At 37.4% G+C, this 23,716-nt stretch overlaps 1 protein-coding gene and 1 long non-coding RNA gene across 20 annotated transcripts in view; one reads left to right on the forward strand and one right to left on the reverse strand.

The window, feature by feature from the left end:
• The window catches only part of LOC139751606 (uncharacterized), a 410,068-nt gene extending 389,941 nt beyond the window's left edge, over positions 1-20,127 (forward strand). For both annotated transcript variants that reach the window (XM_071667208.1, XM_071667207.1), the window contains exons 7-8: positions 18,871-19,098; positions 19,611-20,127. In XM_071667208.1, the coding sequence (XP_071523309.1) occupies positions 18,871-19,098; positions 19,611-19,711 (329 nt within the window). In that variant the 3' untranslated portion in view covers positions 19,712-20,127. The remainder of the gene's footprint in view (positions 1-18,870; positions 19,099-19,610) is intronic.
• A 151-nt stretch (positions 20,128-20,278) lies between these two features.
• Positions 20,279-23,716, reverse strand: part of LOC139751607 (uncharacterized) — a 292,242-nt gene continuing 288,804 nt past the window's right edge. For all 18 annotated transcript variants that reach the window (XR_011713379.1, XR_011713381.1, XR_011713380.1 and 15 more), the window contains one exon: positions 20,279-20,511. This is a non-coding gene — a long non-coding RNA (uncharacterized lncRNA). The remainder of the gene's footprint in view (positions 20,512-23,716) is intronic.

A 23,716-nucleotide genomic window follows, 5' to 3' on the forward strand; every position in this document is an offset into this window, starting at 1 on the left:
TCAGATTTTAATGAAAATCTGGGAATATGTGGTATTCTATATGGTGATTAAGGATATCGAGTCAAAAAACTGCATATCGTAAAATTAAGCGCTTAATTACATACTTATTATTAATTATAATTATATTAGAATACTAATTACTCGAGTAATTACACGAATTTTAAGGTTTTGATCTCACATTCTTATGCAAAAGACGTAAAAGCATTTATGCTGAAATTTTCAGGATAATCTATTTTTTCAAAAAATCAAGAAAAATCCAAGGCTATAGCCTTGGATAATATTTTGCTCCGATTTTCAACTTCTTCAGATTTTAATGAAAATCTGGGAATATATGGTATTCTATATGGTGATTAAGGATATCGAGTCAAAAGACTGCATATCGTAAAATTAAGCGCTTAATTACATACTTATTATTAATTATAATTATATTAGAATACTAATTACTCGAGTAATTACACGAATTTTAAGGTTTTGATCCACAGATTCTTATTCAAAAGACGTAAAAGCATTTATGCTGAAATTTTCAGGATAATCTATTTTTTCAAAAAATCAAGAAAAATCCAAGGCTATAGCCTTGGATAATATTTTGCTCCGATTTTCAACTTCTTCAGATTTTAATGAAAATCTGGGAATATGTGGTATTCTATATGGTGATTAAGGATATCGAGTCAAAAGACTGCATATCGTAAAATTAAGCGCTTAATTACATACTTAATATTAATTATAATTATATTAGAATACTAATTACTCGACTAATTACACGAATTTTAAGGTTTTGACCACAGATTCTTATTCAAAAGACGTAAAAGCATTTATGCTGAAATTTTCAGGATAATCTATTTTTTCAAAAAATCAAGAAAAATCCAAGGCTATAGCCTTGGATAATATTTTGCTCCGATTTTCAACTTCTTCAGATTTTAATGAAAATCTGGGAATATGTGGTATTCTATATGGTGATTAAGGATATCGAGTCAAAAGACTGCATATCGTAAAATTAAGCGCTTAATTACATACTTATTGTTAATTAAATTATATTAGAATACTAATTACTCGAGTAATTACACGAATTTTAAGGTTTTGACCTCACATTCTTATGCAAAAGACGTAAAAGCATTTATGCTGAAATTTTCAGGATAATCTATTTTTTCAAAAAATCAAGATAATATTTTGCTCCGATTTTCAACTTTCTTCAGATTTTAATGAAAATCTGGGAATATGTGGTATTCTATATGGTGATTAAAGATATCGAGTCAAAAGACTGCATATCGTAAAATTAAGCGCTTAATTACATACTTAATATTAATTATAATTATATTATAATACTAATTACTCGACTAATTACTCGAATTTTAAGGTTTGACCACAGATTCTTATTCAAAAGACGTAAAAGCATTTATGCTGAAATTTTCAGGATAATCTATTTTTTCAAAAAATCAGATTTTCAATTTTCAATTTTCAGATTTTAATGAAAATCTGGGAATATGTGGTATTCTATATGGTGATTAAGGATATCGAGTCAAAAGACTGCATATCGTAAAATTAAGCGCTTAATTACATACTTAATATTAATCATAATTATATTAGAATACTAATTACTCGACTAATTACACGAATTTTAAGGTTTTGACCACAGATTCTTATTCAAAAGACGTAAAAGCATTTATGCTGAAATTTTCAGGATAATCTATTTTTTCAAAAAATCAAGAAAAATCCAAGGCTATAGCCTGGATAATATTTTGCTCCGATTTTCAACTTCTTCAGATTTTAATGAAAATCTGGGAATATGTGGTATTCTATATGGTGATTAAAGATATCGAGTCAAAAAACTGCATTTCGTAAAATTAAGCGCTTAATTACATACTTATTATTAATTATAATTATATTAGAATACTAATTACTCGAGTAATTACACGAATTTTAAGGTTTTGACCTCACATTCTTATGCAAAAGACGTAAAAGCATTTATGCTGAAATTTTCAGGATAATCTATTTTTTCAAAAAATCAAGAAAAATCCAAGGCTATAGCCTTGGATAATATTTTGCTCAGATTTTCAACTTCTTCAGATTTTAATGAAAATCTGGGAATATGTGGTATTCTATATGGTGATTAAGGATATCGAGTCAAAAGACTGCATATCGTAAAATTAAGCGCTTAAATACATACTTAATATTAATTATAATTATATTAGAATACTAATTACTCGACTAATTACACGAATTTTAAGGTTTTGACCACAGATTCTTATTCAAAAGACGTAAAAGCATTTATGCTGAAATTTTCAGGATAATCTATTTTTTCAAAAAATCAAGAAAAATCCAAGGCTATAGCCTTGGATAATATTTTGCTCCGATTTTCAACTTCTTCAGATTTTAATGAAAATCTGGGAATATGTGGTATTCTATATGGTGATTAAAGATATCGAGTCAAAAGACTGCATTTCGTAAAATTAAGCGCTTAATTACATACTTAATATTAATTATAATTATATTAGAATACTAATTACTCGACTAATTACACGAATTTTAAGGTTTTGACCACAGATTCTTATTCAAAAGACGTAAAAGCATTTATGCTGAAATTTTCAGGATAATCTATTTTTTCAAAAAATCAAGAAAAATCCAAGGCTATAGCCTTGGATAATATTTTGCTCCGATTTTCAACTTCTTCAGATTTTAATGAAAATCTGGGAATATGTGGTATTCTATATGGTGATTAAAGATATCGAGTCAAAAAACTGCATTTCGTAAAATTAAGCGCTTAATTACATACTTATTATTAATTATAATTATATTAGAATACTAATTACTCGAGTAATTACACGAATTTTAAGGTTTTGATCTCACATTCTTATGCAAAAGACGTAAAAGCATTTATGCTGAAATTTTCAGGATAATCTATTTTTTCAAAAAATCAAGAAAAATCCAAGGCTATAGCCTTGGATAATATTTTGCTCCGATTTTCAACTTCTTCAGATTTTAATGAAAATCTGGGAATATGTGGTATTCTATATGGTGATTAAGGATATCGAGTCAAAAGACTGCATATCGTAAAATTAAGCGCTTAATTACATACTTAATATTAATTATAATTATATTAGAATACTAATTACTCGACTAATTACACGAATTTTAAGGTTTTGACCACAGATTCTTATTCAAAAGACGTAAAAGCATTTATGCTGAAATTTTCAGGATAATCTATTTTTTCAAAAAATCAAGAAAAATCCAAGGCTATAGCCTTGGATAATATTTTGCTCCGATTTTCAACTTCTTCAGATTTTAATGAAAATCTGGGAATATGTGGTATTCTATATGGTGATTAAAGATATCGAGTCAAAAAACTGCATATCGTAAAATTAAGCGCTTAATTACATACTTAATATTAATTATAATTATATTAGAATACTAATTACTCGAGTAATTACACGAATTTTAAGGTTTTGACCACAGATTCTTATTCAAAAGACGTAAAAGCATTTATGCTGAAATTTTCAGGATAATCTATTTTTTCAAAAAATCAAGAAAAATCCAAGGCTATAGCCTTGGATAATATTTTGCTCCGATTTTCAACTTCTTCAGATTTTAATGAAAATCTGGGAATATGTGGTATTCTATATGGTGATTAAGGATATCGAGTCAAAAGACTGCATATCGTAAAATTAAGCGCTTAATTACATACTTAATATTAATTATAATTATATTAGAATACTAATTACTCGACTAATTACACGAATTTTAAGGTTTTGACCACAGATTCTTATTCAAAAGACGTAAAAGCATTTATGCTGAAATTTTCAGGATAATCTATTTTTTCAAAAAATCAAGAAAAATCCAAGGCTATAGCCTTGGATAATATTTTGCTCCGATTTTCAACTTCTTCAGATTTTAATGAAAATCTGGGAATATGTGGTATTCTATATGGTGATTAAAGATATCGAGTCAAAAAACTGCATTTCGTAAAATTAAGCGCTTAATTACATACTTATTATTAATTATAATTATATTAGAATACTAATTACTCGAGTAATTACACGAATTTTAAGGTTTTGACCTCACATTCTTATGCAAAAGACGTAAAAGCATTTATGCTGAAATTTTCAGGATAATCTATTTTTTCAAAAAATCAAGAAAAATCCAAGGCTATAGCCTTGGATAATATTTTGCTCCGATTTTCAACTTCTTCAGATTTTAATGAAAATCTGGGAATATGTGGTATTCTATATGGTGATTAAGGATATCGAGTCAAAAGACTGCATATCGTAAAATTAAGCGCTTAATTACATACTTAATATTAATTATAATTATATTAGAATACTAATTACTCGACTAATTACACGAATTTTAAGGTTTTGACCACAGATTCTTATTCAAAAGACGTAAAAGCATTTATGCTGAAATTTTCAGGATAATCTATTTTTTCAAAAAATCAAGAAAAATCCAAGGCTATAGCCTTGGATAATATTTTGCTCCGATTTTCAACTTCTTCAGATTTTAATGAAAATCTGGGAATATGTGGTATTCTATATGGTGATTAAAGATATCGAGTCAAAAAACTGCATTTCGTAAAATTAAGCGCTTAATTACATACTTATTATTAATTATAATTATATTAGAATACTAATTACTCGAGTAATTACACGAATTTTAAGGTTTTGATCTCACATTCTTATGCAAAAGACGTAAAAGCATTTATGCTGAAATTTTCAGGATAATCTATTTTTTCAAAAAATCAAGAAAAATCCAAGGCTATAGCCTTGGATAATATTTTGCTCCGATTTTCAACTTCTTCAGATTTTAATGAAAATCTGGGAATATGTGGTATTCTATATGGTGATTAAGGATATCGAGTCAAAAGACTGCATATCGTAAAATTAAGCGCTTAATTACATACTTAATATTAATCATAATTATATTAGAATACTAATTACTCGACTAATTACACGAATTTTAAGGTTTTGACCACAGATTCTTATTCAAAAGACGTAAAAGCATTTATGCTGAAATTTTCAGGATAATCTATTTTTTCAAAAAATCAAGAAAAATCCAAGGCTATAGCCTTGGATAATATTTTGCTCCGATTTTCAACTTCTTCAGATTTTAATGAAAATCTGGGAATATGTGGTATTCTATATGGTGATTAAAGATATCGAGTCAAAAAACTGCATTTCGTAAAATTAAGCGCTTAATTACATACTTATTATTAATTATAATTATATTAGAATACTAATTACTCGAGTAATTACACGAATTTTAAGGTTTTGATCTCACATTCTTATGCAAAAGACGTAAAAGCATTTATGCTGAAATTTTCAGGATAATCTATTTTTTCAAAAAATCAAGAAAAATCCAAGGCTATAGCCTTGGATAATATTTTGCTCCGATTTTCAACTTCTTCAGATTTTAATGAAAATCTGGGAATATGTGGTATTCTATATGGTGATTAAGGATATCGAGTCAAAAGACTGCATATCGTAAAATTAAGCGCTTAATTACATACTTAATATTAATTATAATTATATTAGAATACTAATTACTCGACTAATTACACGAATTTTAAGGTTTTGACCACAGATTCTTATTCAAAAGACGTAAAAGCATTTATGCTGAAATTTTCAGGATAATCTATTTTTTCAAAAAATCAAGAAAAATCCAAGGCTATAGCCTTGGATAATATTTTGCTCCGATTTTCAACTTCTTCAGATTTTAATGAAAATCTGGGAATATGTGGTATTCTATATGGTGATTAAGGATATCGAGTCAAAAGACTGCATTTCGTAAAATTAAGCGCTTAATTACATACTTATATTAATTATAATTATATTAGAATACTAATTACTCGACTAATTACACGAATTTTAAGGTTTTGACCACAGATTCTTATTCAAAAGACGTAAAAGCATTTATGCTGAAATTTTCAGGATAATCTATTTTTTCAAAAAATCAAGAAAAATCAAAGGCTATAGCCTTGGATAATATTTTGCTCCGATTTTCAACTTCTTCAGATTTTAATGAAAATCTGGGAATATGTGGTATTCTATATGGTGATTAAAGATATCGAGTCAAAAAACTGCATTTCGTAAAATTAAGCGCTTAATTACATACTTATTAATTATAATTATATTAGAATACTAATTACTCGAGTAATTACACGAATTTTAAGGTTTTGATCTCACATTCTTATGCAAAAGACGTAAAAGCATTTATGCTGAAATTTTCAGGATAATCTATTTTTTCAAAAAATCAAGAAAAATCCAAGGCTATAGCCTTGGATAATATTTTGCTCCGATTTTCAACTTCTTCAGATTTTAATGAAAATCTGGGAATATGTGGTATTCTATATGGTGATTAAGGATATCGAGTCAAAAGACTGCATATCGTAAAATTAAGCGCTTAATTACATACTTAATATTAATCATAATTATATTAGAATACTAATTACTCGACTAATTACACGAATTTTAAGGTTTTGACCACAGATTCTTATTCAAAAGACGTAAAAGCATTTATGCTGAAATTTTCAGGATAATCTATTTTTTCAAAAAATCAAGAATGGATAATATTTTGCTCCGATTTTCAACTTCTTCAGATTTTAATGAAAATCTGGGAATATGTGGTATTCTATATGGTGATTAAAGATATCGAGTCAAAAAACTGCATTTCGTAAAATTAAGCGCTTAATTACATACTTATTATTAATTATAATTATATTAGAATACTAATTACTCGAGTAATTACACGAATTTTAAGGTTTTGATCTCACATTCTTATGCAAAAGACGTAAAAGCATTTATGCTGAAATTTTCAGGATAATCTATTTTTTCAAAAAATCAAGAAAAATCAAAGGCTATAGCCTTGGATAATATTTTGCTCCGATTTTCAACTTCTTCAGATTTTAATGAAAATCTGGGAATATGTGGTATTCTATATGGTGATTAAAGATATCGAGTCAAAAAACTGCATTTCGTAAAATTAAGCGCTTAATTACATACTTATTGTTAATTAAAATTATATTAGAATACTAATTACTCGAGTAATTACACGAATTTTAAGGTTTTGACCTCACATTCTTATGCAAAAGACGTAAAAGCATTTATGCTGAAATTTTCAGGATAATCTATTTTTTCAAAAAATCAAGAAAAATCCAAGGGTATAGCCTTGGATAATATTTTGCTCCGATTTTCAACTTCTTCAGATTTTAATGAAAATCTGGGAATATGTGGTATTCTATATGGTGATTAAGGATATCGAGTCAAAAGACTGCATATCGTAAAATTAAGCGCTTAATTACATACTTAATATTAATCATAATTATATTAGAATACTAATTACTCGACTATTTAAACGAATTGTAAGGTTTTGACCACAGATTCTTTTTCAAAAGACGTAAAAGCATTTATGCTGAAATTTTCAGGATAATCTATTTTTTCAATAAATCAAGAAAAATTCAAGGCTATAGCCTGGGATAATATTTTGCTCCGATATTCAACTTCTTCAGATTTTAATGAAAATCTGGGAATATGTGGTATTCTATATGGTGATTAAAGATATCGAGTCAAAAAACTGCATATCGTAAAATTAAGCGCTTAATTACATACTTAATATGGGAATATGTGGTTTTCTATATGGTGTTTAAGGATATCGAGTCAAAAGACTGCATTTCGTAAAATCAAGCGCTTATTTACATATTAATTATAATCATATTAATATCCTAATTAATCGATTAATTACACGAATTTTAAGTTTTTCGCCACATATTCTTATTCAACTGACGTAAAAGCATCTATGCTGAAATTTTTCAAAAAAAATCAAGAAAAATCCAAGGCCTTCGATATTTTGCTTAGATTTTCAACTTCTGCAGATGTTAATAAAAATCTGAGAATATGTGGTATTCTATATGGTGATTAAGGATATCGAGTCAAAAGACTGAAATTCGTAAAATTAAGCGCTTAATTACATACTTGATATTAATTATGATTATATTAATAAGCTAATTACTCGACTAATTACACGAATTTCAAGGTTTTGACCACAGATTCCTATTCAGACGTAAAAGCATCCATCCTGAAATTTCCAGGAAAATCTATTTTTTCAAAAAAATCAAGAAAAATCCAAGGCTTGGATGATATTGTGCTCAGATTTTCAACTTCAGATTTTAATGAAAATCTGGGAATATGTGGTATTCTACGTGATGATTAAGGATATCGAGTCAAAAGACTGCATCTAAATAAGCAAAGCCTCGCTAAAAGCATCAACAAAGCCCCTCCTAACATGGATCATAACAGCACAGGCCTGGGTAAACACAGCCCCAAACAGTGAAACCAACAGCATGGAAGTGACATTACAGGGTTAATATATGCCCCCTTCTCTGTCTCTCTCTCTCTCTCTCTCTCTCTCTCTCTCTCTCTCTCTCTCTCTCTCTCTCTCTCACACACACACACACACACACACACATACACACGATACTAGTAACATATAACCCGTTTATGATGACGAGAACACTGAAAATGAAACATAACTTGAGAAAAAATAAATAAAATCATGCAGAAATGATGAGTATATATATCCCATAACAAGGCAGCCAACGTGAGGGTGATTGCTATGATAAAGCTCTGGGAGTCTTTTACACTTGGATGAAATTAGTAGGTGACAAGCGTTCGAGCCCTCTCCTAATCCCTTATTTCCCTGGGATGAATGAGATCAATGTTACGAGAGAAGAATAGGAGCAGAGTTCAGGAATTACCTGACGAAGGAGTTACCTGACGAAGGAGGACGTACCTGACGGAGGGCGAGGGCGATGGCCCACACGGCGTCGTAGGTCTGGGTGACGTACTCCGTCAGGGGCTGGCCCGTCCGGGAGAACTCCTGCAGGAACTGGTTGTTGGTCTGTCCAGGGGGTGGGGGAGGGGAGGGAGTGGAGGGAGGCGTGCCGGCACAGGGCAGGGAGCAGGCGTGGGCCGCAGAGAGAGAGAGAGAGAGAGAGAGAGAGAGAGAGAGAGAGAGAGAGAGAGAGAGAGAGAGAGACATCCGCTAGTTCCACACTTAATATCAAAGGAAGACAGACAAAATGAAATGGGAAAATATGCATAAATATACGTAAACACACACACACACACACACACACACACACACACACACACACACACACACACAAACAAACACATACGCACACGTCTACATAAATCCATACAGACATACGTCGGGAGCGCCAAAGGCTAAGACGACACTTCATGGCTAAATTGCCAGCGGTGGAGACGCGCAACACTGGATAACAACCGCTGATCTGATGGTTGAGGTATGAGGTCCCACTCTGACCCAGGGTTGGGCTCCTCTTATGGAGAGTCAGGCCCACTCTGACCCAGGGTTGGGCCCCTCTTATGGAGAGTCAGGCCCACTCTGACTCAGGGGTGGGCCCCTCTCATGGAGAGTCAGGCCCACCCTGACCCAGGGGTGGGCCCTTTCATGGCGAGTCAGACCCACTCTGACCCAGGGGTGGGACCCCTCTCATGGAGAGTCAGGTCCACTCTGACCCAGTCAGTAGTGGGGCCGCCTCTCATGGAGAGTCAAGTCCACTCTGACCCAGTCAGTAGTGGGGCCGCCTCTCATGGCTTCCCTCTATCTTGGCCCCCGAGTTCCCATAACTTTTCCCAGGACAGTAGAGCACACATCACCAGAGGCGCCCTACCCACTGAGGACACCAGTAACCAACGGAGGAGGTGCCTTGAAGCTCAGGCCACCGGGCACCACCACTGTTGATTCCAAGGTGGGTAAACCACTTGCTAAGCATAGCTCGAGCCATGTCTACTACACCTGCAGATGACGCCAGACCCAGGAAGGACAGAGTATATATATACGTAAGGGCTGGAACCTGACACGAACATCTGACCACACTAGGACAGTACTGAGATGAATGACGACCGAAACTGAAGTAAATGAATGAAATGTAACATCATTTACGTAAATGACGACTGAAACTGAAGTAAATGAATGAAATGTAACATCATTTACGTAAATGACGACTGAAACTGAAGTAAATGAATGAAATGTAACAGCATTTACGTAAATGACGACTGAAACTAAAGTAAACGAATGAAATGTAACATCATTTACGTAAATGACGACTGAAACTGAAGTAAACGAATGAAATGTAACATCATTTACGTAAATGACGACCGAAACTGAAGAAAATGAATAAACTGTCACAGCATTTACGTGAATGACGACTGAAACTGTAGCAAAACAAGCGCTTCGTACTGAACAGTGAAGATGGAAACAAACTACGAGAATCTAACTATGAAGGAGACCAGAGGATGAACACAATGCCTCACGTATCCATCCAGGGGAATCCGAAGGGAGACAAACACGGGCCTCGGTCAATGTGAAAATTGCCTGGCTGTCCATGGACGAGATGGTCATGAGGTATGCTCGACCTAAGATGTGGTCCTAGTAACGGGCCGGCCTTTGGCCTGTGACAGCTCCTCCTCCGGGCCTACGGAGGACAAAGACCCCTCCCCTCCCCCCTGCAGTGATCACGAGATCACCACCAAGAGTTAGGCAGGTGCCTGTGAGCCGTCTACCCCCCGCTCAGGGTTCGAACCCTCTCGGGCCCGCGGAACTAACTCTCTACACGATAAAAGCGAACCACACACACACACACACACACACACACACACACAAATATAACAAACATATCTCTCTCTCTCTCTCTCTCTCTCTCTCTCTCTCTCTCTCTCTCTCTCTCTCTCTCTCTCTCTCTCTCTCTCTCTCTCTCTCTCTCTCTCTCTCTCTCTCTCTCTCTCTCTCTCTCTCTCTGTGCAAACAATAGTCAGGTAAACAAAGCCACCAGACGTTGCGACCCTCGGATATGATGACATATCAACAAAGCAACAAACACTTATGTTTTGAATCAGAGGCCAAATAAAGACACTATATATATATGACATGGCCTTGATTAGGGATTCCGTTGCCCGTGCTGTCTTGGCTAACATGAAAAGAAGGAAGTGTATTCCAATTGTACGTTTTGAAGAACTTGTGAAAAATACTGAGGGAAAGATAATGACTTCTACGCGGCATTAATGGACGCAGGGCAAGAGTATGAGTAGGCTGACAGAGTTACACTGGGGGAAAGTTCTTAGTATTATACATGAAGTTAATGAAGAGCTTTTCAATGTAGTGAGGATTTCCCGCGGGGAGAGTCAGGCATGTGTGTAATTAGAGAGGAAGGGAGGGTGAGTGAGTGGCTCCCGGGAAAGTTGGATCTGCGTCAAAAGTGTTGTCGTTTTCTTTTTTTTCTGTTGTAGCTTAGACGACACGAGCATCTGGATGCCTTAATCAACGCCAGCTCATTAACTATATATATATATATATATATATATATATATATATATATATATACATATATATATTGGAAAGGATCACAATTTAACGCTTGATCAAGTATATTCCTACGAGTCCACGGGGAAATGAAACACGATAAGTTCGCATGTTGGAAAGGGTCACAATTTAGGGACCTTATCGTGTTTTATTTCCCCATGGACTTGTAGGAATATATATATATATATATATATATATATATATATATATATATATATATATATATATATATATATTCTTCTTGATTGCCATTTCCCGTGTTAGCGAGGTAGTGCCAGGAACAAACGAAGGCAACATCTGCTCACATCCATTCACTAGCTGTCGTGTGCAATGTATCAAAACCAGAGCTCCCACAACCCGGCCCTACAGAGCTTTCCATGGTTTAGCCTGAGTTTAGCCTGGACGTTTCACATGTCCTGGTTTAGTACATTGACAGCACGTCGACCCCAGTATACCACATCGTTCCAATTCACTCTATCCGGATATATATATATATATATATATATATATATATATATATATATATATATATATATATATATATATATATATATATATATATATCCTAGCCTTTGCCAAGTAACCATTTTCTCGACCAACCTCAGTGGAAGGATGAACCTTACCACTACACCGTGGATTTTTAATCTGATCATGGACGGGGTGGCGAGGAAGATTAATAGAAGGGTCTAGAAGGAAGGATAGGTTTGCTTGATGCTGGTAATAAGAAGGAGTGAGAGAGTGAATGAGAGATGAATCATTTGCTGTTTGCAGGAATTACGGTTGTGGTCTTCAGAAACGAAACAGTTTAGGGAAGTGTAAAGCGAAGAAGTTTAAAGTAAATGTCACAAGAGGTGCACTATGGGAAATGAGACAAGATTGTCTGAGTATTAGTTTAAAGTATGTTGAACCTACTGGAAAGGGACTATTTTCAGGTTTAATTATGATTTAATCATCCGTGTTCGTTACTAATCTCTTTGAGCTTTTTACGAGGTACTTTCTTAGACAACAGGCACTTCTTTATTTCATCGTCCCAACCCCTTCGCTTTACTTTAGAAAATGACTGCGCTTATGTTCCTTTATCTGCTTTGAAAGTTTCACTGAAGCTTTCCCAAGCTACATCCATATCGTTTTCATTGACCGTAATATTTGCAAGATTAACATCTAGCGTTTTTTTCACGACTTTCATGCTGTTTTGAATGTAACAAAAAAAAAAGAATTGTTGGTAATCGCTTGTGCCAAACTTTTCTCCCACTCTAACGTTAATAGCGATATTCTCACTTGTAGTTAGAACTAGATCTAATACATTCTCGCCGCCAGTAGGTTTATCAACTCATTGGATTAGTGTGCTATCAGGCAAACCCAGAATCGTAATCATCACAATTTCCTGCTAACTTGTCATAAAAACATTTCTCGTACCTCCGGCGTCTTTGCAGGGGTCAATAATCTATTCTTACTGTAATTTTCTTAAGTTTATCTTTAATTTCCACAAAAGTGAAGTCGACATTTTTCATTACGGGAGCCACACACAACCGAGTACTTAGTCTCCTTTATCATTATCAAACAGTGTTCTCTGGAATTATGTATTTGGTAAGGAAACATATTTTTAAAGATAACAATGATAATGACAATAATCATGATAATGATAAATGATGATGATAATGATTAATGATAATAGTAATAATGGATGATGATAATAATAAATATTGTTATCATTATCATTATTATTAGTTGTGTGTTACGGTGTGAGTTCTGCGTTCGTGTATATACATGTGTACCATGTCTTTACTCGTATCGACGTGTTCACACACACACATACACACACACACACCCTGGCATAAGCGAGGTAACCTTTTATCGACCGAGGGGAGGATGAACAGCTGTGTTGGGTGTAGGCCGAATTACGCTCTCAGGATTTGAATCCATGTTAGCACGTCCATCTTATGATAAGGATTTGCTTACTGATGACCAGTGACATTAACTGCTGCAGTGTGTGTGTGTGTGTGTATGTGTGTGTGTGATAACTATTTGTGTATTACGGGAAGAGTCTTACACTTACGTTGCCCCGTCTTTTGTCCTTGTATACGTGCAATGTCTTTCCTCCTATTTTACACACACACACACACACACACACACACACACACACACACACATACACACACACACACACACACACAAACACACACACACACACACACACACACACACATATCCTAGAATGATTGATAGTGTGCGTGATGAGCGATTGTAAGCATAATGGTGAACAGATAAACAGAACAGCTAGAGAACATGAACATGATAGTGAGTGATATCAAAAATGGTGTTGATTGAGTGACTGACACTGAACCCGGCGGTGGGTGGTGATAGACATGATAAGTGATAGTGAATATGTTGATGAGTGATAGTAATGATGACGGTGACTGATAGCATGATGGTGAGTGTTGATGAACATAATGGTGAGTGGTTGTGAAGATGACGGTGAATGATAGTATGGTGAGGCGTGATGGTGAACATGATGGGAAGCAGGTAAACAGAATAGTGAATCATGGTGTATGTGATGGTGAGTGGCAGTAAACATGGTGATAATGGATGTTAATTATGATTGTGAACATGATGGGGGGAGAGTGATGGTGAGCACAATGGTGAGTGAGGATCTCGGTAGTAACTGATGGTGAGTGATATCAAATTTGTGATTTTTTTTTTCTTTTTTTAATATTTCTCGACTGTCAAAGGTCATCGAAAAAGCACTTTTTAGTTTGGATATTAATTTGCTATGTATCACCCAACGTTATTGAAGTTTAGCATAACAGTGTCTTTCCACATACCATTTTCAGTTTTCTTTAAAGGTCAAAGGTCGCTAAGTACACACACACACACACACACACACACACACACACACACACACACACACACACACACACACACACACACACACACACACACACACACACACACACCATTTTTTCCATTAGATTATTATGAAATTCATCACAAACTATTTTTCAGCAGCAATCAGGCTATGAAGGGAGTGCATTTCTTCGGTCGTGAAGATGTAGATTTTTTTTTTCTCGTTAAAGAATCACATTATGTACTGCAGAGGTTAAGAAAAAACGTGTAAAAAGTTAATATATATATATATATATATATATATATATATATATATATATATATATATATATATATATATATATATATTATACTTAACCGCTGTCTCCCGCGTTAGCGAGGTAGCGCAAGGAAACAGACGAAAGAATGGCCCAACCCACCCAAATACACATGTATATACATATACACCCGCACACTCACATATACATGCCTATACATTTTAATGTATGCATACATATACATACACCGACATATACATATATACACATGTACATATTCATACTTGATACCTTTATCCATTCTCGTCGCTACCCCACCATAAATGAAAAACAGTGTGATAGCTCTAGGAAAAGACAACAAAGGCCACGTTCGTTCTCATTGTCTCTAGCTGTCACGTGTAATGCACCAAAACCACAGCTCCCTTTCCACCTCCAGGCCCCACAAAACTCCATGATTTACCCTAGACGCTTCACATGCCCTCGTTCAGTCTATTGATAGCACATCGACCTCCAATTCGGTCTCCCACTTCTCCTCCTTCCCTCCACCTCTGACACATATATTCTCTTTGTCAATCTTTCCTCACTCATTCTCTCCATGCGACCAAACCATTTCAATACACCCTCTTCTGCTCTCTCAACCACACTCTTCTTATTGCAATACATCTCTCTTACCCTTTCATTATATACTCGATCAAACCACCTCACACCACATACTGTCCTCAGACATTTCATTTCCAACATATCCACCCTCTTCCACACGACCCTGTCTATAGCCCATTCCTCGTAACCATATAACATTGTTGGAACCACTAATCCTTGAAACATACCCATTTTTGCTCTCCGAGATAACAGTCTTGTCTTCCACACATTCTTCAACGCTCCCAAAACCTCCACACACACACGCACACACCCCGAGATTCACTTCCGCTTCCATGGTTCCATCCGCTGCTAAATCCACTCCCAGATATCTAAAACACTTCACTTCCTACAGTTTTTCTGTATTCATACTTACCTCCCTGTTAACTTGTCCCTCAACCCTACTGAACCTAATTACCTTGCTCTTATTCACATTTACTCTCAGCTTTCTTCTTTCACACACTTTACCAAACTCAGTCACAAACTTCAGCAGTTTCTCACCCGAATCAGCCACCAGTGCTGTATCATCAGCGAACAACAACTGACTCACTTCCCAAGCCCTCTCATCCACAACAAACTGCATACTTGCCCCCCAAAACTCATGCATTCACCCCCCCCCCCCCCCCCCACCGAACAACCTCATCCATAAACAAATTAAAGAAACTTGGGGACATCACGCAACCCTGCCGCAAACCGACATTCACTGAGAACCAATCACTTTCCTTTCTTCCCACTCGTACACATGACGTACATCCTTGATAAAAGTTTTTCACTGCTTCTAGCAACTTACCTCCTACCATGCATCTCTATCAAGTCTATCATATGCCTTCTCCAGATCCAAATCCATTTATTTTTCTAAGTATTTCTCACATACATTCTTCAAAGCAAACACCTGATCCACACATCCTCTACCACTTTTGAAACCACACTGCTCTTCTCCAGTCTGATGCTCGTACATTCCTTTATCCTCTCAGTCAATACCCTCCCATATAATTTCCCAGGAATGCTCAACAAACATATACCTCTGTAATTTGAACACTCACCTTTATCTCCTTTGCCTTTGTACAATGGCACTAAGCATGCATTCTGCTAATCCTCAGGCACTTCACCATGAACCATACATACATTGAATATCCTTACCAACCAGTCAACAACATAGTCACCCCCTTTTTTGATAAATTCCACTGCAATACCATCCAAACCCGTCGCCTTGCCGGCTTTCATCTTCCGCAAAGCTTTACTACCTCTTCTCTGTTTACCAAACCATTCTCCCTGACCCTCTCACTTCGCTCACCACCTCGACCGAAACACCCTATATCTGCCACTCTATCATCAAACACATTCAACAAACCTTCAAAATACTCACTCCATCTCCTCACTTCACCACTACTTGTTATCACCTCCCCATTAGCCCCTTCACCGATGTTCCCATTTGTTCTCTTGTCTTACGCAATTTACCTCCTTCCAAAACATCTTTATATTCTCCCTAGAATTAATGATACTCTCACCCCAACTCTCATATGCCCTCTTTTTCACCTCTCGCACCTTTCTCTCGACCTCCTGCCTCTTTACCTTATACATCTCCCAGTCAACATATGACACAATAATCATCATAGTTCGGAATAATAGAGACGGAGCAGTTGCCGGACTGGGGGTTTAGCACACAGTAAAGTCTGGAAATGCAAGCTAGTTTTATTAATAATATACAGTCATCCGATGGACAGCACTTTTATACTAACATAATCATCCATTTGGAAGAAAAATAATACAAAATGAATTATTCTACTGTTTCCCTTATTTTACCAATGCGTTTGATTAAACATAAGGAATCTTCTGTATTTGTAGACTGATTACATTTGTAATGGAATAATCTGTGTTAATCTAGCTTTATGAATCACGAAAAGAATGGAATGAAAAAAAATTGTTCCTTTGAAGAACTGCAGTGAAAAATGAATAAGGGAAGGAGTTGATGTTTACATTACGAGGATATAAAGTAATCGAACACTGTAATAAAACAAAACACTAGTTGAAGTTACATTCTTAATGTAAGTAGATGAACTACTGCTGTAGTTGGGTGGAGTATACTAATATGTAGATGGTAGACGCGGGTCTGACTGCTTCGTAGTCGGTACCGCAGTAGTGTGGAGTACAGTACGGTATCTGCATACGTGGAGTGGAGGATGATTCCCTTCTCTAATACAGTACAGTTCAGTGTTGATTTTGTATCGAGGACCTGATGCAGTGCATAAAGTTAATAGCTGGACGAATGCATCCCTTGATTGGAGTCACTATCAGAGTAGAATTTAAATATATTATCCCAACACCATATCAACATTTTTTTTTTTTTTTCTGAAGCCTCATTATCAAACTTCTGTATAATTGCTACTTTCCTGGGAAGAGTAAGTATAATATGCTAACGTTTAGCAGGACTGAACTCTTCATGAGGGGACGATATCCTCTTGGAATCCATAGTGAGGACTCATGTTTGAATAAGAAAGGTCACGAGCAAAAAATCTGTATATTCAGCTGAACAAAGGAGGCTCACCCAGAGAGTATACCGTGCCTAACAGAGGCTCGGTGGTAGATACCATACTTAATACCGGCTCCACAGTTGAATCCACGAACATACCGTGTATTTTAAAAGCAACACGGCTGACCCCGCCTGATGGAGGCGGCTCCACGGTTAGCCGAAATGATACAGAACCAGTCGATTATTCAATAATATTCTTTGTGGATGCATTTTTCATTGTCAGCCGTGACCACAAGGGCAACTGAGGCCCTAATCTAGCCCATCTATGGTGAAATAGCATTTCAGTAGTTCATACAATTTTATGTAAAGTGTAATTTTTCTGTACATGTGGCACGTACAGAAAATCCCTGCCACGTGACCCTGTTACAACAGTCACTGCGTCAGTTGCGTGCCCACGCCGTCCGCCCACGGCTGAACTAACTATGCAGTCTCTTCCTCGATTACACAATAACATTAATTCTTCTCCTACATATCATTTCATTACATCTAGCACTGCTGTAAACTACATGAACCATAAGCGTAAAGTTGGGTGAGTGTTACACAAGGGCAGATCTCGGCTTATGTCATCGTCAAGCAAGAACATTCTCATTTTCTTCTCTCTAGCTTAGTTTCTTGGTCTTGATTATTGTTTCAAATATTATTCTATTTACAATTTGTTGTAAACACTATTTACTAAAACGAGCCGTCACTTTATTCGCGTTTCTACGCTGTTAGAATGACCGACCCGCGTCTAAACTTGTGAGGAAGCAATCTCTTTTGGATTATACAGCAGCTTTCGCTTAGTTTTTGATTAATAATTATTTATGGTCTTATTACAGTTTGCATTAAGTTACGTTAGCCATAAATGTAGCGTGAAGTAGAATATACAAAAGGGAAATGAGGAAAGGAATTTGGATGTAATACTGTCTGGACGAACAAAATCCTTGGATTCATAGGCAGGACTTTCGACTTAAAATTCCGGGAAATCATTCCCACCTCACTGGTGCGCCCTATCTTGAATATTGTGTTCGGTTTTGTTCTCCCTACTTGAGAAAAGACATAGGCGGAATGGATAGAGTCCAGTGGCGACCTACCAAGATGATTCCCGGCCTGAGGTAAAAATTCTATGAGGGTCGAATAAACGAATTAAATCTATTTAGCTTAGAAAAGAGACGGTTAAGAGGTGATCTAATACAGGTACTCACAATTGATAAAGGGTTCGATCATCTTGATCTAACGAGTGTCTCCCACCAGGTGAGGTGTACCAGGCGTGGGCCACGGATGGGGACCTGGGACTGACGTGCCCCCTTGGAGGTGGATCAGCCCGGCGGTGCCCGTGCGCTTCCGTCACCTACCAACTGTTCGCAGCTCCAGGCGACCATCGCTTCTCCCTACACCAGGATACAGGCGTCCTCACCAGGAACACCAGCGGCGCAGCACTCCTCCCGGGCCAGACCTACACCTACAAGCTCATGGTGCAGAGTAAGTGATGCTAACTGGTGGTGCAGAGAAAATGGCCCGGGGTAACAGCTTATGATGCAGGATGTATGGCTTTTTGACGGGTCAGTGTGTACAATAAGTGACTTGATGGTGCAAGCGGCACGGTAAGTGCCTTGATAAGTAACAAAGTTTACAGTAAGTGGCTTGATGCTGGTTCATGGTGCAGGGTGAATGGGGGAGAATAACTTGGTGCTGAATGATGGTGCACTGTTTTTATGTACGTGTGTGTGTGTGTGTGATTACTATTGTGATTATGATTTGTGTACTATGGGGAGTTATACACTCGTGTTCATTCATCGTACAGGGAGGATGACCACTGGGTTGAGTGCAGGTCGACTGCGGCGCTCTGGATTCGAACCCACGCTGGCCCGACCCTAGGCGAGCTCGTGGCGTAACGCTAACCACTGCAAACATGAAGGCTTGTATGTGTGTGTGTGTGTCTACATAATGAAGTATATCATTACCATAGTAACTTGCTTCCCCTGCTCTCCCAGGTCTCCCCGTGAGAGAGAGGATCCAGGACCTGCAGTACGACATCCTGGACCTGAAGGTGTACATCAGCCCTGACTACGTGAAGATCATCCCCTGGACCTGACCCGAGTCTGAGGGCGAGGAAGCCGAACTCGCCCTCCACGGCCTCATCTGAGGCCGTGATGCTATAACGGTGGAATGGTGTCCTCAAGTGTGGCCGCAGGACGACTGAGAGGTCCCACCCTCAGCCCATGTCCTGCTGCGGTATATTCCCTGAAGAAGCCCTAGACGCAATACATGTCATTCCCGTTCACAGATCCAGTCAGTCAGTAGGCGTTCCATGAAGTCTAATATAGGCAGATACTGAAGGAATAAAATGATAGGTTTCCTCTGAGGCTGAGAGACTATTTTAATAATTATTTTTTGATAGACATCATAGGTGTTTTGATAGTGAACCTCATCGCTCCTCCTGGATTCAAACCTGATATACAGCCTCTCTAAATACACCTGTAAGTAGTGTATCCGGACACTGTTTTCATGTACCCTTCCTGGACGTAGTGTATTAGTGTGTACGTAGCCAGACAAGGGAGCTTGGCCACTGTTCCCCAATATTTCCAAAGTTCTTTGTATAAATGAGGCAAATCAGTATTTAACAGCGTATATTGTAAGAAGTTAAACATACCACAGCACATCAGGTTATATCCTTTATTTTCAAGTTATGATACAAAGATATATAGATCTTGCAGCAGGGTACCTCTGGCGGAATAATTAGCATGTAACCAAATCCAAACCAACTCTTGATTCACATGCCATTGTTCGTTAAAATTGATCATTTGTTTGTCTTCAGTTGTTGAAATTTTCTGTTGCTCATTTTTGGTTTTTCCACCTTCGATCTTTGGTGTGGTGTCTTGTGAGCTGCCATGGCTGCAAGAGATAAGTCGGTTACCATGGGTAGCAGGGATACAACAAATGGTTGAACTATACAGCTAAAATGAAGCAAAATTTCCTGATTTGAGTATAATAATTCATAGCCGTGTGTGTTTTTGGGGAGGGGAATGTTGACACAACCCCCAGGTCATTTAATGGCTCAGTTTATCATCCTTTAATACTATTACCTGAGCATGGCTGTTGTTAGACATCCTTCCTGGCCACAGATTATTAGTCTTAGAGTGTAAATACCTCCTCCTTGAGCACTGTGTCTAAGGACGGTAATACAGTGTCCCTCAACGCCCGACCCAAACCTCAGCGTCCCCCATCCAAATCACAAATGCCGTCTCAGCCAACCTACATAATGTCCTCCGCATCATATTGGAATGTGAATCTCTACTGATATCGCTCTGAGGACCACATCTGAGGCTCAGGTTTCATGAAGATAATCCTCGGCGACGAGGTAATGACCTGGTGGGTAACAGGGGAGCCTGTACCCAAAGCCTTCTAGATGTGGTGGGTTGGTACACTGACACATACGTCCCTCACAACAACACATGGTGTACAAGGATGTAGGAATAGGGAAGTAGATCGGGTTGAGTGAACGCGCGCAAGACTAGTGATTCATTACGACCGTAAATGTGAAAAGTTAGAAAGTTTTCACCTTGAAGAGGCGATCATATTGAAATGGAGAACACGTGAAGAACAGATCAAAGGTTCTATTGACCCAAGTTCGAAGAGAAGACCAAAATTTTGAACGGACTTAAGCTTGAAGAACAGGCAAGGTTTGCATTAACATAAACGAAAGTATGTATTTTCATTTAAGTTTGAAGGATGACTAGAATGCGCATCCAAAGTGAAGCAAAGGCATGTTATTACTCCATTTCTAATATGGGAAGAAATCTTTAAAAAGTAAATTGTCCCAAAGGGAAAGAAACAGTTATTAAAACGGCCCACCCTTGAGTTGCCAACGACCACACGGTAATAATGTGACGCAGCATCTTGCCGAATATTTGTGTGGTCTAGTTAGTGGTTGGGGCACACAAGCACCCAGCACTCGGAAGCAGAAACCAAATCAATACCTAAAGAAGGAAAGTGAACTAACATTGCGGTGTAGGGCAAGACGGTAAAGTTTTGAATTAGTCTGGGAAAGTTTATAAGTCGGACCGCTTTCGCCTCGACTCTGTCAAGGATGCAGAGGTAGAACCACTCCAGATGTGAGAGCAATACTCGATACAAGGACAGATGAATCCCTTATATAAACGGAGCAACTGTTCTGAAGAAAAGCTTCAACATCTAAAGAGGACTCCCACTTCTTTGAGGCAGACTAAACTATTTCAGTAATGAGAGGTTTCGAACAGAGTGGGTTACATTAATAGCAAGTATGTTCACTGATGTGAAACAGTCAAAAGCGTGAGGAATGGGTAGAAACCGGATCATGGAGGTATTGAACTTATCCAGATTTCGTCTACCCCAATGAGATTTCCTGTCCAAGTCAGAGTTTACTGGGAAAGTTGTGTCAAGGCGAGATGTAGAGTGAAAGAACAAGGATCAGTATTTAAGGAAGTGGAAAAAGTGTTGAGTCGTTGACGTATCAATGCATTAGTTATGTGGAAGAAAAGAAATCGTTGATAAAAAGCACAGGGGACAGGACATAACCATAAGGGACACCGCTGTTAATGGAGAAAGAGGCTGATCCATTAACAACCATGGAAAGAGATACGGCCAGAGAGGGATGAAAGCCAAAACAGGGGAGCTTAAACATGAGACCCCTATGCCACACCCTGTGGAAAGCCTTAGATAAGTCAAGGGCAACTAAAGAGGATTCCCAAAAATCTTTCAGGGATGATGACCAGATATTGATACAGGAAATAACATCAGTGGATCTCGCCTTACGTAAGTCACACTGGTGATCAGAGAGAAGATAGGTTCAAGATGCTGAGGATATGGGAGGTGAGGAGGGATTCAGATACTTTGGAAATGGTAGATGTCAAAGCAATAGGGCGATAGAGAAGTTAGAACAGTCACTCTTCTTAAAAGATAGGATACCAACGCATGCTTCCAACAACGAAAAGTTCAGGTCCTTAGACAGAAACGGTGCAAATGAGCAAACACAGGTGCAAGTTCAGTGGCACACCCTTTCGGTACACGGGGATGGGTGCTGTCACGATCGTGGGTCTTGCTTGTGTCCGGAGAGAGAGACGCGCTTTTCGGACAGTGCGAAGAGAGATTACAGGTAGGAGCATAGGATTAGTAAGAGAAGGAATGTTAGTCATCCAATGTAGATTTAGAGGAGAAACGGGAACCAAAGGAAGCAGCTTTGTCTACGGGAGAGAACTATATTACTGTAAAAACGGAAAAGTGGAGGGAAGGTAAAGCGATAGAAGTTATCAGAGATGCCCTTAGCTAAAGACCAGAGAGATCTATCAGTGGATGACGAGGAGAGGCTACCTCACTTCCTTTAAATAAAAGAATGCTTTGATTCACGGTTAACGTGCTTATATTGATTATGAACTGAATGAGAGCCAAAGGAAGGAGAGTTTTCCAAAGCCTTATGCGCCTCATCCCCTGCCTGAATGGCCTCAGATCGGAACCGGATGAACCATACATTAGAAGAGATAATCTTGGAGGAAGAAGGGAAAAATGCTTCCATTCATGCAACCATAACCTCTGCTATGCGTTTAGCGGAGACAAAAAAAAATTTAAAGTTATTCCACTCAGTTTTATTGAGGTGCCAATTTTACGTTTAGAAGGGGATGCGGGTGGGGGATGTGCCATTAAAACATTCACTATTGAAAGCGTTGGTCAGATGAACCGATTGGGGGCGAGATTGTGTAGTTTTAAGGGCTTCAATCTCCCCACAATCAGTATGGAAGGAATTCAATCATTCCCTAACAAGAGGACCTCGGCTCGCCGGTAACATGATGTCACAATGCAGGAGTAGACAGTCGAAGAAAGATATGAAAATTGTAGAATTAAGAGAAGACAAAACAAAGGAAAAGTGTAGAAATTAGAGACAGGAAAAATGATCAACAGAATCGTAGAAATATTCTCGTTTCATGAACAAAACATGGCCTTAGACCCAATCACACTCCTACCGCTGTACACATAAACCTCGTACAGCATATGCAGACGACCTTTCAGTCACATGACAACACCCTAACACTACAGAAACAACAATAAACAAGCGAAACTCCATCAC

The sequence above is a fragment of the Panulirus ornatus genome, chromosome 11 (genome assembly GCF_036320965.1).
Source record: "Panulirus ornatus isolate Po-2019 chromosome 11, ASM3632096v1, whole genome shotgun sequence".
NCBI classification, from domain to species: domain Eukaryota; kingdom Metazoa; phylum Arthropoda; class Malacostraca; order Decapoda; family Palinuridae; genus Panulirus; species Panulirus ornatus.